At 49.1% G+C, this 14,103-nt stretch overlaps 1 protein-coding gene and 1 long non-coding RNA gene across 2 annotated transcripts; one reads left to right on the top strand and one right to left on the bottom strand.

Moving 5' to 3' along the window:
• The first annotated feature begins 269 nt into the window (after positions 1 to 269).
• LOC128120264 (uncharacterized) lies at positions 270 to 2,806 on the top strand. The gene is made up of 2 exons (XR_008221815.1): positions 270 to 2,242; positions 2,275 to 2,806. It is a non-coding gene; the product is annotated as an uncharacterized LOC128120264 (long non-coding RNA).
• A 1,027-nt stretch (positions 2,807 to 3,833) lies between these two features.
• Positions 3,834 to 10,234, bottom strand: Ift22 (intraflagellar transport 22). The gene is made up of 5 exons (XM_052754034.1): positions 10,101 to 10,234; positions 5,944 to 6,020; positions 5,730 to 5,819; positions 5,268 to 5,470; positions 3,834 to 4,292 (listed from the first exon to the last, which is right to left on the bottom strand). The coding sequence occupies exons 1-5, from the start codon at positions 10,137 to 10,139 to the stop codon at positions 4,144 to 4,146; spliced, it is 558 nt and encodes a 185-aa protein (XP_052609994.1). The 5' UTR covers positions 10,140 to 10,234; the 3' UTR covers positions 3,834 to 4,143.
• Between the last annotated feature and the right edge of the window lie 3,869 nt (positions 10,235 to 14,103).

Here is a 14,103-nt window from a genome sequence, read left to right as displayed (position 1 = left end):
CCGCCTGCCTCTGCCTCCCGAGTGCTGAGATTAAAGGCGTGTGCCACCACCGCCCGGCCTGTCTTTTTTTTTTTTTTTTTTTTTTGAGATAGGGTCTCTCACTGAATCTTCAGCTTACTGGTTTGCTAAACGGGCTGGCCAGCAAACTACTGAGATCCTCCTGGCTTTGCCCCACCCCCCTCCCAGGAGTGCCTCAATGCCTGGCTTTTGTGCGAGTGCTGGGAATCTGAACTCTGCCCTTAAGCACTTTAGCACTAAGCCATCTCTCCAGTACCTCCATCATATATATATATATATATATATATATAATCAATTTGGCTAACTGGCGGTCAGCAGGTGTTGGGGATCTGTCCATCTCTGAAATTGCAGGAAATCACTATCATGCCAGGTTGTACGTGAAGGCTATGGCTCTGAACTCAGGTCCTCATGTTCTCACAGCAGATGCTGTATTGACCCGGCCATCTCCCCAGCTTCCAAAGAGAAGCTTATCATTCTTAACAGACTGGGCAATTTAATTTTTCTTTTTTAATGTGTAAGAGTGTGTGCCTGCATGCATGTATGTGTACCACATGCATGCAGTGCCCACAAAGGCCAGAAGAGGGCATCAAACCCTCTGGAGCTGGAATTACAGATGTTTGTAAGCTGCCCAGTGGGCGCTGGGACGCAAACCCAGGTCTTGGCTAAGAGCAACAAGCATGCCTGAGTCACCTCCAGCCGTTTAGTTTTGGTTTTTAAAATGGAGACCTAGGGATATCCTCCTGCCTCTGTGTGTACACACGAGCTTGCAAGCCTGCATCCATGTGTATATGCATTATCCACATACACATGGAAAAAAAAACATGGATCTATGTGCTCTGTGACCTGAAAAATCCCGTTAGAGCAATTATCTGTCCCTAAACACAGAGTATAGTGATCTCCAGGGGCTTTGCATGATCAATTTTAAGAAATGGACATTCAAATTACCACATAAGCCAGGCATAGTTTTCTGTACAATGGGCTTCAGAACACTTCCTGTCACCTTTTTGACACAAACATGACACTTGCTCATCCTTCTTGGAGACACTTACAAACCATTTTCTGACTGGGTCCTTATTTACCCCAGTTGACCCCAGAGGCAGTGGTCAGTTCTCTGTTAATGTAGCAAACTACCTGAGGTAACTTTTTTTTTTTTTTGGTTTTTCAAGACAGGGTTTCTCTGTGTAGCTTTGTGCCTTTCCTGGAACTCACTTGGTAGCCCAGGCTGGCCTCGAACTCACAGAGATCCGCCTGGCTCTGCCTCCTGAGTGCTGGGATTAAAGGTGTGCGCCACCACCTCCCGGCCTGAGGTAACTTTTAAGAAAGAGAAGATTGCTCTTTGGTTCATGGTCCCCCAGGTTTCAGTTGGTGGTGCATGCCTTTAATCCCAGCACTGCAGAGGTAAAGGCGGGCAGGTATATGTGAGTTTATGTCTAGCCTGATCTAAAAAGTGAGTTCCAGACCACCCAGGGTTACACAGTGAGAGTTGCCTCTAAAAGAATCCCCACAAACAACAAAAACAGTAACTCTGTTGGCTCACCTAGCATGATAATGACCCTGGGGACACCTTGATTTGGACCCAGTAGGTATCAGTTTTGGATTTCCGACCCCCAGTATTTAGAGTGGAGCCTCACAATGAGAAGAGATCGAGGCAAGATTCTTGCTAATTTATTTTTATTTTCTGTGTCCGTGTGTGTTTCTGAGCACACTTGTGAGCGTGCTGTGGGGCGTGCGTGTGGAGGTCAGAGGACGGTTTGCAGGAGTTGGCTCTTTTCTGCCACTGCGTGGCTTCTGCAGGTCAAACCCAGGTCATCAGGCTTGGCAGCACACACCATCACCCGCTGGGCCATCTCACAGCCTTTTCTTGGTAACATTAGCAACATTCCATCAGGTTACCGAGAATGGTGACTGCGGTGAACGCTGGGAGCAATCCCATTTTCACATTTTCACCAGTGATCTCGTGTATGCTGATTTTGCTTGTCCTCCAGAAACAATCCAGGGTCTCATGTAGCCCAGGCTAGCCTTGAAATTGTTACATAGTTGAGGCTGACTTGAAGTCCTGATTCTCCTGCTTCTACTTCTGACAGCTGTGATTACAAGCATGTGCCCAAATAACAAGCTTCCTTTGTGGGTGCATGTGTGTGCACATGGGTGTGAAGTCCAGAGGACAGCCTTGTAGTCTGTCCTTCAGGTACCACATCTGTTTTCCTTGCATGTGCTTGAGTGTGTGCGTGCGTGTGTGTGTGTGTGTCTTTGCAGGTGCCTGTGTGTGCGTGTGTGCCTTCAGAGGCCCCAAAGTGATGATATCTTCCTCGATCACACTCCACTTTGCTTATAAGTCGAGGTCTCTAGCTGAACCCAGAGTTGGCCGATTCCAGCTCATCCAGCCAGCCAGTCTTCCCCGTGGGTCCCGTCTTTGCCCCTCCTGTACCGGGGTTACAGGCAGCTGCCACACTTGCCTGACTTTGAGTTCTGAGACTCTGAATCCAGCCCACACCTTTTTTTGAGACCGGATCTCTAATAGGCTGGAAGCTCACCATACAGAACAGGCTAGCTGCTGGCTAGCAAGCCTCGGGGATCCGCCTGTCTCTGGCTCCCCAGTGCCGGGATTACGAGTGCACACCACAATGCCCCGCGTCTATACCAGTTTGGGGGACTGAACTTGGCTCCTCAGGCTTGTAAGTCAAGCACTCTACCAACTGAGCCATCTCCCTAACCCCTGGTACTCATTTAAAAAGACACTTGGCATTGTTGATTTTTCTTTCTTTTCAGTTCTGGAAATGGAACGGAAGGTCTCCGCATGCTAAGCTAGTGATCTATTTCTAAACCCAGTCCCTCGCTGGGGGATTCCAAGCACATGCTCCACTGTGGAGCCACACAACTGGCCCACTCATGTGTTGATCCCTCCCCGCTTTGAAAAAATTTGTGTGTATTTGTGTGTGTGGTGTTTTGAAGGAGATGTCCCTCATAGCCTTGGGCATTGAATACTTGCCTCCCAATGGACGGCACTGTTTGGGAGTTTTAGGAGGCGTGGCCTTGCTTAAGGAACGAAGTCTATACACTGGTGTCATTCTCTGCTTGAGCTCTGATGTGTGTCTGTAGCTTGATGTGAGCCTCAGTCTCCTGTCCCTGCTGCCACGTCTCCCTGTCTTGATGAACTCTCATCTCTCTGGAAACTTAAGCCCAGATCAATTCTTCTTAGAGTTGCCTTGGTCATGGTGTGTTTTCACGCAACAGAAAAGTAACTAGTACAGTCTGTGTGAGTATATGCTGTGTGTGTGTATATGTGTGTGTGTGTGTGTGTGTGTGTGTGTGTGTGTGTGTGTGTGTATGTGTGTGTGTGTACCCTTGGGGACCAGAAGATGACACTGGACACTGGATCTCCTTGGGCTGGAGTTACAGGCACCGCTGCCCAATGTGTGGGTGCAGGGATTTGAACTCAGATCCTTGGCAAGAGCAGCAAGTGCTCCTAACCACTGACCCATCTCTCCAGCCTGATTCCTCTTTTAAATTCTATACTGTGTTTGTGCCGTGGAGGGCTTGGGAGGAGCAGATCTCTCCTTCCACCTTGAAGTGGGATCTGGGGATTGAACTCAGGTTTAGGGCTTGACAGCAAGTGCTCTTACCCACTGAGCCACCTCACTGGCCCCTGTTGCTTATTCTTTTATAGCAAATAGCCCTGTGGTCAAGCCCGAAAGCAGCTCTAGCACATGTGTCCTCAGGGACATCAGAGGTCACATCATCCCTCTGCTCTGGGCCATTTCATCCCATTCATCACCTATAAAGAGCTGAACCTGAAAACACAGCACCAAGAAGGCTGCTGGAAGGATGTGTTTATGGTGTGACAGCGAGACAGGAAGGCGGGGCAGCTTGTTGCTTCTGGAGGGGGGTTGAGATAAGGGCTCCCTCTGTAGCCCAGGCTGGCCTTGAACTCTCCACCCTCCTACCTCAGCCTCCCAAGGGCTGGGATCACAGGCGTGTGCCACCATGCCTGACTCTTCCTGGTGCCTTCTAGCAGACAAGGAACACTTGGACAGCCACAAGGAGAAGGGCGTGTCAGCAGCTGGGTGGGATGTCAGCTCTGCCTGGGGAGGTCAGCGTCATTTGGGAGGAGGCGGCCCCGGGACACTAGGTGATGATGAGCATCTCCTCGCGGTCTCTGCTCTCTGACATGGAGTTGATGATGCTTTTTAAATACTTGATGAATTCCACCCGGACCTCCTCGGGGTCTTCCTCCAGGTTTGAGTGCACCAGCTTCAGCTTGTTCAAGGGGGAAGCTCCACAGGGAAACGAGGCCGATTAATTAGGCTTCACGGTTGAACAATGAGCTCTCTAGCACGCAACAACCCAGGCTACTGGAATATCACTTGTCTCTTTCGCTCTCTTCCTCCCTCCCGCCATGAAGGTCTTGCAATATACACTAGGCATGCTTAGAACTCTTGGTCCTGCTCAGCCTTGCCAGTGCTGAGATCACACACTTGTGCTAGCACACTCAGAAACGTGCTGAACTCCTAAAACTTTTAACCTGCTTGACATACAGGGAATGGCCTTGGTGGTGGTGCAAGGCTTTAATCTCAGCACTCAGGAGGCAGAGGCAGGCAGATTTCTCTGAGTTGGAGGCCAGCCTGGGCTACAGAGTGAGATCCAGGACAGCCAGGGCTACACAGAGAAATCCTGTCTCGAAAAACCAAACCAAACCAAACCAAAAACTGAAACTACCCTTGGCAATGGGAAAGACACCCAAACAGGTACTGGCAGGTGCTTGTTTTTGTCTTTTGTGTGGTGCTGCACAGCATTACGCATACTGGACAGGTGCTCTGTAACAGGGCTACACCCTGCCACACCACTGGGGGATTCTAGGCAGGTGCTCTACCACTGAGCCACACCCCAACCCCTCACTGGGGGATTCTAGGCAGGTGCTCGACCACTGAGCCAACACCCCAGCCCCTCACTGGGGGATTCTAGGCAAGCATGTTACTGCTAATACATGCCTCTATGAACACCCATATACAGGAGGTACATATGCATACACAGGCAGACACACAAACATAAATAAGTACAAAAAAATAAAAAAATAAAGCCCCAAGGTGAATGGCTTTCCTGAGAATGACATCTAAGGTTGATCTATGGTCTCCAAACACTAGCAGACCTATGCTTTTGTGCACTTGTACATACACACACACACACACACACACACAGAAATGCTTGAAATAGTGGAGACATAAGCAGGAAAAGAAGTCTAGGGTGCTTACACAAAGCCAGGCTGCCCTTGTCCCCTCCAGAGCCCGGTTTGTGGTGGGCCACAAGCATGCAGTGACTATCTTGGAGGAACTGTTGCTGGACGAAGCAGGAATACCACATTTCAATTTCCTTTAGGTGGCTTGGGATGTCAGCATTGAAGACGATCACCACTCCATGAGCATCCTTCATCAGGGCTGGCCAGCAGGACTCAAACCTGTCAGGTAGAAAGGAAGCCAAGAGACAGCGGTAGGTCATCCTCGCTGCTAAATGTTGTTGTTGTTGTTATTATTATTACTATTATTATTGCAGCATTGGGGGCCTCACACATGCTGTGTAACCGCTCTACCACAGAGCCACACCCCAGCCCCTCACTGGGGGATTCTAGGCAGGTGCTCTACCACTGAGCCACCCAACCCCAACCCTGCTTTTTGTCAGTCAGCTGTCGAAGCAGAGCAACGTTAAAGAAAACCTACTTAGAGTCACCACCACAGTCCCAGAGCTCGAATTCACAGCCCGTGCCTTTGTTGTTGCTGGTGACATGTGGGTTCTCAAACTCCAGGATCCTAAAAACACAAACAGCGCAGCAGGCCCTTTATTAGGAGGCCGTTTCAGAATGTGCCCCACACCGAAGGTAGGAATGAACCGTGCTTCACAACTGCTTTAGAGATGCCGACTGGGCAGGCTCACCTCACACCCTGTGTTGGGTTGTATTCAGTGATGTCCGAAGATTCAGTCAGAAAGTTGGCCAACACTGTTTTGCCACTCTGTGAAAGCAAAAGCCAACACAGCAGAGCAATCAGTCACACGGCATCCCTCATCGACCATGTATGGTGGCACACACCTGTAACCCCAGCACTCAGGTGGCCGAGGCAGCAAGAACGTAAGTTCCAGGCTAGCCTGGGCTACATAGTGAGACCCTGTAGCCAGCCTGGGCCTAGGTGTGGTGAAGTACTGGCCATGACTCCTTGAGATCTCTAGGACAGAGAGCGCTCTCTGTCTGGAAGGATGCTGCCCCGCCCTAGCACAGTGGGCAGGGCTTAGATTGGCAGCATGCCTTTCCTGCAGCCTGGCTGGTACTCAGCAGCATGCCTTTCCTGCAGCCTGGCTGGTACTCAGCAGCATGCCTTTCCTGCAGCCTGGCTGGTACTCAGCAGCATGCCTTTCCTGCAGCCTGGCTGGTGCTCAGTTAGCTTACCTGACAGAACAGAAAAGCAGAAAGCACACAACAACAAAACCCCAGGTAAGTATGTGTCCCACCACCCCTCCCCTGATTCTCTCCACAGCTTTAGCCCATTAGTCTGTTACAGATATGAGGTCACCAAGAGGGTCAAGGTCAACACTGAGACCCAGGTGTGTGGATTCTTGCTGGTTAGGTCACCAAGTCAGCAATCTACTTCTCCTCATGTATTATGTAAGCAATCAACATTCCTATAAACAGTCAACAGGACAGTAAGAACCTTTCTGAGCCCTCTACCCAGACCAGGTTTCTATCCATCCATCCAACCATCCAACCACCACTCACCTCCCCCATTCATCCACCTATCTACTCAACTACTCACTCATGCCCATCCATCCATTCAACTACCCAATAACCCTCCCATCCATCCATCTATCCACCTACACATCCATCCTTCTACCCATTTACTCAACTCACTCACCCATTCATCATTCCACCCATCCACTCAAACACCCACTCAGCCTCTCATCCACCCATCCACCCATCCATTCTCTCCTCAGAGCTATAATCTGCTTTTCAGATCTTCTTCTTCTTCTTCTTCTTTCTTCTTCTTCTTCTTCTTCTTCTTCTTCTTCTTCTTCTTCTTCTTCTTCTTCTTCTTCTTCTTCTTCTTCTTCTTTGGTTTTTTGGTTTTTCTTTTTTTTTTTGGTTTTTCGAGACAGGGTTTCTCTGTGTAGCTTTGCGCCTTTCCTGGAACTCACTTGGTAGCCCAGGCTGGCCTCGAACTCACAGAGATCCGCCTGGCTCTGCCTCCCGAGTGCTGGGGTTAAAGGTGTGCGCCACCACCGCCTGGCTCAGATCTTCTTTATGTATTTGCACCATCCACTAAACAAATACTGCACATGACTAAATACAAAACAAAGGTCCCTTCTCCTCCAAAATTATTTCTCAGAAGCCAATCTCTTACATTTGAGTGAGCCCTTATAAAACTCTACAGGATAGGAGAAAGGAATGGGAAGAGAAGGGTTGGAGAGGTGGTGAGAAGAAGTAGGAAGACCAGGAGTTCCAGGTCATTCTAGGCTCCATGAGATCTTGTTTCATAAATAAATAAATAAATAAATACCTCTCTGCAATTATACTCTGTTCTCTAAACTACTTGTCTTGAGGTAAGGACTTGTTATGCAGCCCAAGCTGGGTACCAACTGTCAATCTTCCTGCCTCGGCCTTCAAAATGATGAAATTACCGGTGTCTATCACCAAACCTATACACACACACACACACACACACACACACACACACACACACACACACACACACACATATACAGGGTTTTACTATGTAGCCCTGGCTGGCCTAGAACTTACTATGTAGATCAGGCTGGCCCCAACTCAGATTCACCTGTCTCTGCCTCTTCAGTGCTGGAATTAAATGTATGTTCCATTATGCGCAGTCTGTGTGTGTGACTATGTGTGTTGAGAGTGTGTGCCCAGAGGCTGGAGCTGTCACATCTGGAAGTTGTAGGCAGTTGTGAGTCAGCTGGCATGGGTGCTGGGAACCAAACGAAGGTCTCTGCAAGAGCAGTGGGTGATCTTAATCACCAAACCATCTTTCCAGGCCCTGCTGGCATTTCCTTTAAGCCTTCTCCTCCTCTTTGCCCCAGGCTAGCCTCAAAACTACTATGTAGCCCAGACCACCTCAAACTTGTGGCAATCCTCCTGTCTTAGACTCCTGTGTGCTTTTATAGGCCTGCACCATCATACATGGCTCAATTCTTCCTTGATTTTTTTTTTTTAAAGAATTTTTAATTTATTTTATGTATATATGAGTGCTCTATCTGCATGTATGACCTTATGCCAGAAGAGGGCATTAGATCCCACTATCGATGGTTGTGAGCCACCATGTGATTGCTGGGAATTGAACTCAGGACCTCTGGAAGAGGAGCCAGTGCTCTTAACCTCTGAGCCATCTCTCCAACCCCCTCTTACTTGATTTTGTGCATGCTAAACATCTTCCTTAACTCAGGAAGTTTTTCCTTTGACAGGTTTTATGTATCCCAGGCTGGCCTCAGACTTGCTACTGTAGCCAGGGCTGTGACTTTGAACTCCTGATCATCCTGCCGCCACCTTCCAAATACTGGAATTGAGGTATGTGCCACTATGAAAGTTTTATGTGGTGCTGAGGATTGAACCCAGGGATTTCCATATGCCAGGCAAACGTTCTATTATCCAGCTGCATCCCCAGTCTCCTAACAAGATTAAGAACACATCTTTGCCATATATTCACCTATGAAGGTACAGTAGTTCTCATGTTTGGTCCATGAAGCAATGTAGTAGAATATTATTTTAAGGTGTGTTACTTTTGTTTATGCTGCATTTGTTTAACTCTGTGAAGCTGTGTTACTGTGCCTGTCTAACATAGCTGATGGTCTAATAAAGAGCTGAACAGCCAATAGTGAGGCAGGAGAAAGAATAGACGGGGCTGGCAGGCAGAGAGAATTAATAGAAGGAGAAATCTGGGAGAAAAGGAGAAGGAACAAGAGGAGGAAGAGGACATCAGGGGCCAGCCACTCAGCTTTACAACCAGCAGCGGAGTAAGAAAGAAAGGTATACAAAAATAGAGATAGTTAAAAGCCCAGAGGCAAAAGACAGCCAGGATAATTTAAAGTTAAGAAAAGCTGGCAAGAAACAAGCATTTCTAATTAAGAATAAGCCTCTGTGTGTGATTTATTTGGTAGTCGGGTGGCGGGCCCCCCAAAAAGAGCAAAAACAAACAACAACAGACCAGTGTACAAAATATGACTTCCCACATTCTTCCCAGACCTACTCAGGAACCACAGCTAGGGTGTCCAGGGCATGGTGACACAGGCCTGTAGTCCCAGTACTCAGGAAGCTGAAGCAGGGGAATCTTGAGTTCAAGTCCAGCCTGAACTACATAGCAAGACATTCCCACCAAATAACAAAACCTAACATAAGCGAACTTTCTGAGCTGGGACCCAGAGATATGAGCGTTAACGAACCATCTAGGTGATTCATATATTCACCTATCATCCGTCCGTCCATCCATCCATCCACCCACCCATCATCCATCCATCCATCATCCATCCATCCACCCACCCACCCACTATGTTATTTGAGACAGCACCTCACATTGCATCCCAGGCTGTCCCAGAACTCAGTATGTAGCCCAGGCTGCCCTTGAACTTTATGATCTTCCTCCCTCTGCCTCCCGAGTCCTGGTAATACAGGCGTGTGCCACTACGTCCAGCTTCCTTCTACAGTTAGCTTATTTGCATGTTTAGTTCGGGCCCATCTGAACTTTAATTTGGTGTATAGTGTGAATTACCTATGTAGTAATTCCCTCATAATTAACAACCACTTGCTCCAGGACCCTATATTGAAAAATCTGGTTTTCTCATCCAGTGGACAAATTCCTTTTGCGGGGAAGGTTCAGAGGGGGAGTCATGAGACGCCCCTCACTCCCTTTGGCACTAGGACCTGGGTACCTCAAGATTCTCCTCCACTACTTGGGTGGGGTGAACTGGATCAAGGCCTGGCAGCTCCGTGGGCCACCGCAACGCCAGCCGTCGCCCCCAGTGGGGATGCTGGCTCCAAGTTGCACCTCGCGGGAGCAGCCCCAGTTCCAGGAGGCTCCCGAACCCGGCCTCACCTCGCAGGGCCCCACGAAGAGGATCTTGGCCTTCAGCATCGCTGTCCGTGTACCGAGAAGCCCAGGAAGCCCACCGCCCAAGCGCGCTGAGATCCCCGCCGCGTCAGCCAGTAGGGCCACACGCTCTGATTGGCTGGCCGGTTTCCACGGCGACCGGGAACCGCTGCGCAGAAGCCCAGGAAACGCCGCCGGTTCAGTGGGTCTGCTATGGAAGCTGGGGAGGACCAAAAGAGAAAACGCAAAGCTGGGTCTGCAGACGGCCTTCTGAGCGCCCTGGAGCGGGTGGAATGATCGGGCTCTAATCCGCTTTATTTCTCCCGGTCACCGTGAACGTTCCAGGGAGTCAGGGAGCTGCTGAGCTGGGCTGAAAACCAGAACTGTGATTTTTTCCCCCCTCTTTTATTCCTCGTACTGAGGATTGAAACCCCGTGCCTTATTCATAGGGGTTAGCCTGCCCTACACCTCCAGCCCATCTCATGCAGATTCGAAAAGGTGGTTGGTTGTTTTCCGAGGGTGGGTGCTGGAGATTGAACTCGGATACTCATGAATTCTAGGCAAGCACTCTGCAGTTGAGCCACATCCTCAGTCCAACTCGCTCTGTAGACCAGGCTGACCTCGAACTCACAGAGGTCCAACCTGCCTCTGCCTCTCAAGTGCCAGCATTAAAGGCGTGCGCCACTTTCGACCTCCATTCTTTTTTAAGAAGTTACCCCCTCTCTCTTCTTTTTATTCCTTCCTCCTTCCTTTTTTTTCTTTCTCTCCCTTTCTTCGTGTGTGTGTGTGTGTGTGTGTGTGTGTGTGTGTCTGCGCGCGCGCAGACACGCTCGCATCTGCCATGGCACATGTTAGGGGATCGGGCCTAGATGAAGTAAATAGGTCGCCAGGGGCGGGTCCTTCAGGGTATGTTATACCTGGCTGCCTTCCTGTCTTGCTTCCTGCTTCCTGTCCGCCACGTGTGGACTGAACTGCCACTGTGACAGACTGAACTCTTCGAGGCAAAATTCTTTCCTCCCTTAAGCTGTCCAGTTTGGGCGATATAATATAGACATAAACGCAACTGACACACAATGTAAGGAGTCTGTGTCTAAAGTGATAGCGGTAATAAGTCAGAACCACAGCTTTTCTCTAGTGCTCCAGCCCCCCCCCCTTCTCTGTGCGTGTATATGAATGTGTATGCACATGTTTGTGTATGTGTGTGCCCATGAAGGTACATACACATGTGTGTTTGTGCACGTGCATGTATACAGTGTGCAGAGCTAGGGGTAGATGTCTGGTGTTTTCTATCACTCTCAACCTTTTGTTTTGTTTTTCGAGACAGGGTTTCTCTGTGTATCCCTGGCTGTCCTGGAACTCTCTCTGTAGTCCAGGCTGGCCTTGAACTCACAGAGATCCACCTGCCTCTGCCTCCTGAGTGCTGGGATTAAAGGTGTGCACCACCACTGCCTGGCACTCTCCGCCTTTCCTCCCAAGATCTTTTAATTTTTTTTTTTTTTTGGTTTTTCGAGACAGGGTTTCTCTGTGTAGCTTTGCGCCTTTCCTGGAACTCACTTTGTAGCCCAGGCTGGCCTCGAACTCACAGAGATCCGCCTGGCTCTGCCTCCCAAGTGCTGGGATTAAAGGCGTGCGCCACCACCGCCCGGCTGATCTTTTAATTTTTATTTTGTGTTTATTTTGTCTTGCCTGCATGCACATCTGTGCACCATTTGCATGCAGTACCTGAGGAGACCAGGAGAGGGCGTCGGATTCCCGTGGAACTGGAGTTACATACTGTTGTGAGCTGCCATGGGGTGCTAGGAATCAAATCTCCAGCCCATGAGTCATCCCTCCAGCCCTATCACCTTAAATTTTGAGACGGAGTCTCTTACTGAACATGGAGCTCACCAGGTCAGCTGATCAACAAGCTCCATGAGTCTTCTTGTTAGTACCTCTCCAGTCCTGGGACAATGGATGCTTACCACTATGTCTGGCTTTTACATGGGTACTAGGAATGAACTCAAGTCCCCCTGTTTATATAGTAAGCACTGCTGTGGGATGTCCTGTATGTTGTGAATATATGTTGCTATGATTGATTGATAAATAAAACACTGATTGGCCAGTAGCCAGGCAGGAAGTATAGGATAGGCGGGACAAACAGAGGAGAGAGGCTGGGAGGTGGAAGTCTGGAGGAGACGCCAGCCTGCCGTCCAGGGAGCAGCATGTAAAGAAAGACAACAGGTAAAGCTTCAGAACACGTGGCGACATATACATGACAGAAATGGGTTAATTTAAGATAGAAGAACTAGATAACAAGAAGCCTGCCATGGCCATACAGTTTGTAAGCAATGTAAGTCTCTGTGTGTTTACTCAGTTGGGTTTGAGTGGCTGCGGGACTGGAGGGTGAGAGAGATTTGTCCTGACCGTGGGCCAGGAAGGACTGGAGAAAACTTCAGCTACAAAGCACTTATTACCGAGCCATGCCCCAGCCTTCCCATCTCCCCCTTTATGCACAAGATGCACTGCTTCCTTTGTGTGTAGAAATGGCTTGCCTCTTTTTCTCCCCAGCTCTGGCTGGTCCAGAGCGCAGGCTGCGTCAGTCTGGGTGTTTGTTTTTTACACAGGGAAGAAGGTGCTGTGTATTCCATCCTTTAATATTCCAGAGAAAGCCAAGCACAATGTGCAAGCCTGGGTAATCCTGGCACTCAGGGGCAGAGGCAAGAGGATCAGGAGTTCAAGGTCAGCCCAGACTATGTGAGACCTCATCTCAAACAACAACACGCCCCCAAACAAACAGGGGGCCGCAGAGATGGCTCAGTCAGTGTTGTTATACAGGAGAACCTGAGTCTGAATCCTCAGCACTCATGTAAAATGTCAGGAGTGAGGGCAAGAGCCCGTAATCCCACTGCTTGGGAGACTGAGGCAGCAGATCCCAGGAGCTAATGACCAGCTAATCTTGCTGGATCAGTAAATTCCAGGTTCCTTGAGAGACCCTGCCTCAAAAAATAAGGTGGAGGAGCTGGAGAGATGGCTCAGCGGTTAAAAAAGGTTTGTTGCTCTTGCAAGAGAACCAGATTCGGTTCCCAACACACCAACATGGGGTGGCCCCCCCACTGATTGTAATTCCAGCTTCAGAGAATTCAACACCCTCTTCTGTCCTCCTCAGGTACCTGCACCCATGTGTGTGTGTGAACATTGTCTCACTGTGCTTTTCTATTGCTGAGGCAAAACCTGGAACAAAACTAACATGGAGAAGGAAAGGGGTTGTTTTAGCTTACAGGTCCATGAAATGTTTATCTAAATTGTTCTATTATCAATAACAACTCGGGAGTCTGATATTGGGGTAAAAACCCGATCAAGAAAGCAGGGGCTGGAGAGATGGCTCAGGGGTTAAGAGCACTGGCTGCTCTTCTAGAGGTCTTGAGTTCAATTTCCAGCAACCACATGGTGGCTCACAACCATCTATAATGAGATCGGATGCCCTCTTCTGGCCTGCAGGTGTGCATGCAGAGCTCTCATACATAAAATATAAATAAAAAAGAAATAGAGGTGGAGGAGTGGGGGGGGAGGAATGACCAACTGACCCTCTCTCCACACTTCTGAGATTGAAAAAGCCTGTGAATCTTTCTAAGCCCCTCCCTACTCCTTCTTGTGCCTCTCCATCACACCTTGCTAGGCAGATGCTGTGACACTGAGCACCCCAGCCCCTCACTGGGGGATTCTAGGCTGGTGCTCTACCACTGAGCCACACCCCAGCCCCTCACTGGGGGATTCTAGGCAGGGGCTCTACCACTGTTACACTCCTAGCCTTCTTTTTGCTTTTAATTAAATTAATTAATTTATCTATTTTGAGACAAGGTCTCAGTATGTAACTTTGGGTGTCTTGGAACTATGCAGACAAGACCAGCCTTGAACCCACAGAGATCCATCTGCTTCTGCATGCTATCATATCTGACTTTTCACTTTTTGTTTCCAGACAGGAACTCCGTAAGTTGCCTGACTGGCTTTGATCTCACCCTGTAGCCCAGGC

The sequence above is a fragment of the Peromyscus californicus genome, unplaced genomic scaffold, assembly GCF_007827085.1.
Source record: "Peromyscus californicus insignis strain IS unplaced genomic scaffold, ASM782708v3 Scaffold_2__1_contigs__length_46816999, whole genome shotgun sequence".
NCBI lineage: Eukaryota > Metazoa > Chordata > Mammalia > Rodentia > Cricetidae > Peromyscus > Peromyscus californicus.
The sequence above is the reverse complement of the archived record's forward strand: the minus strand, read 5'-3'. Positions and strand labels throughout refer to the sequence as shown.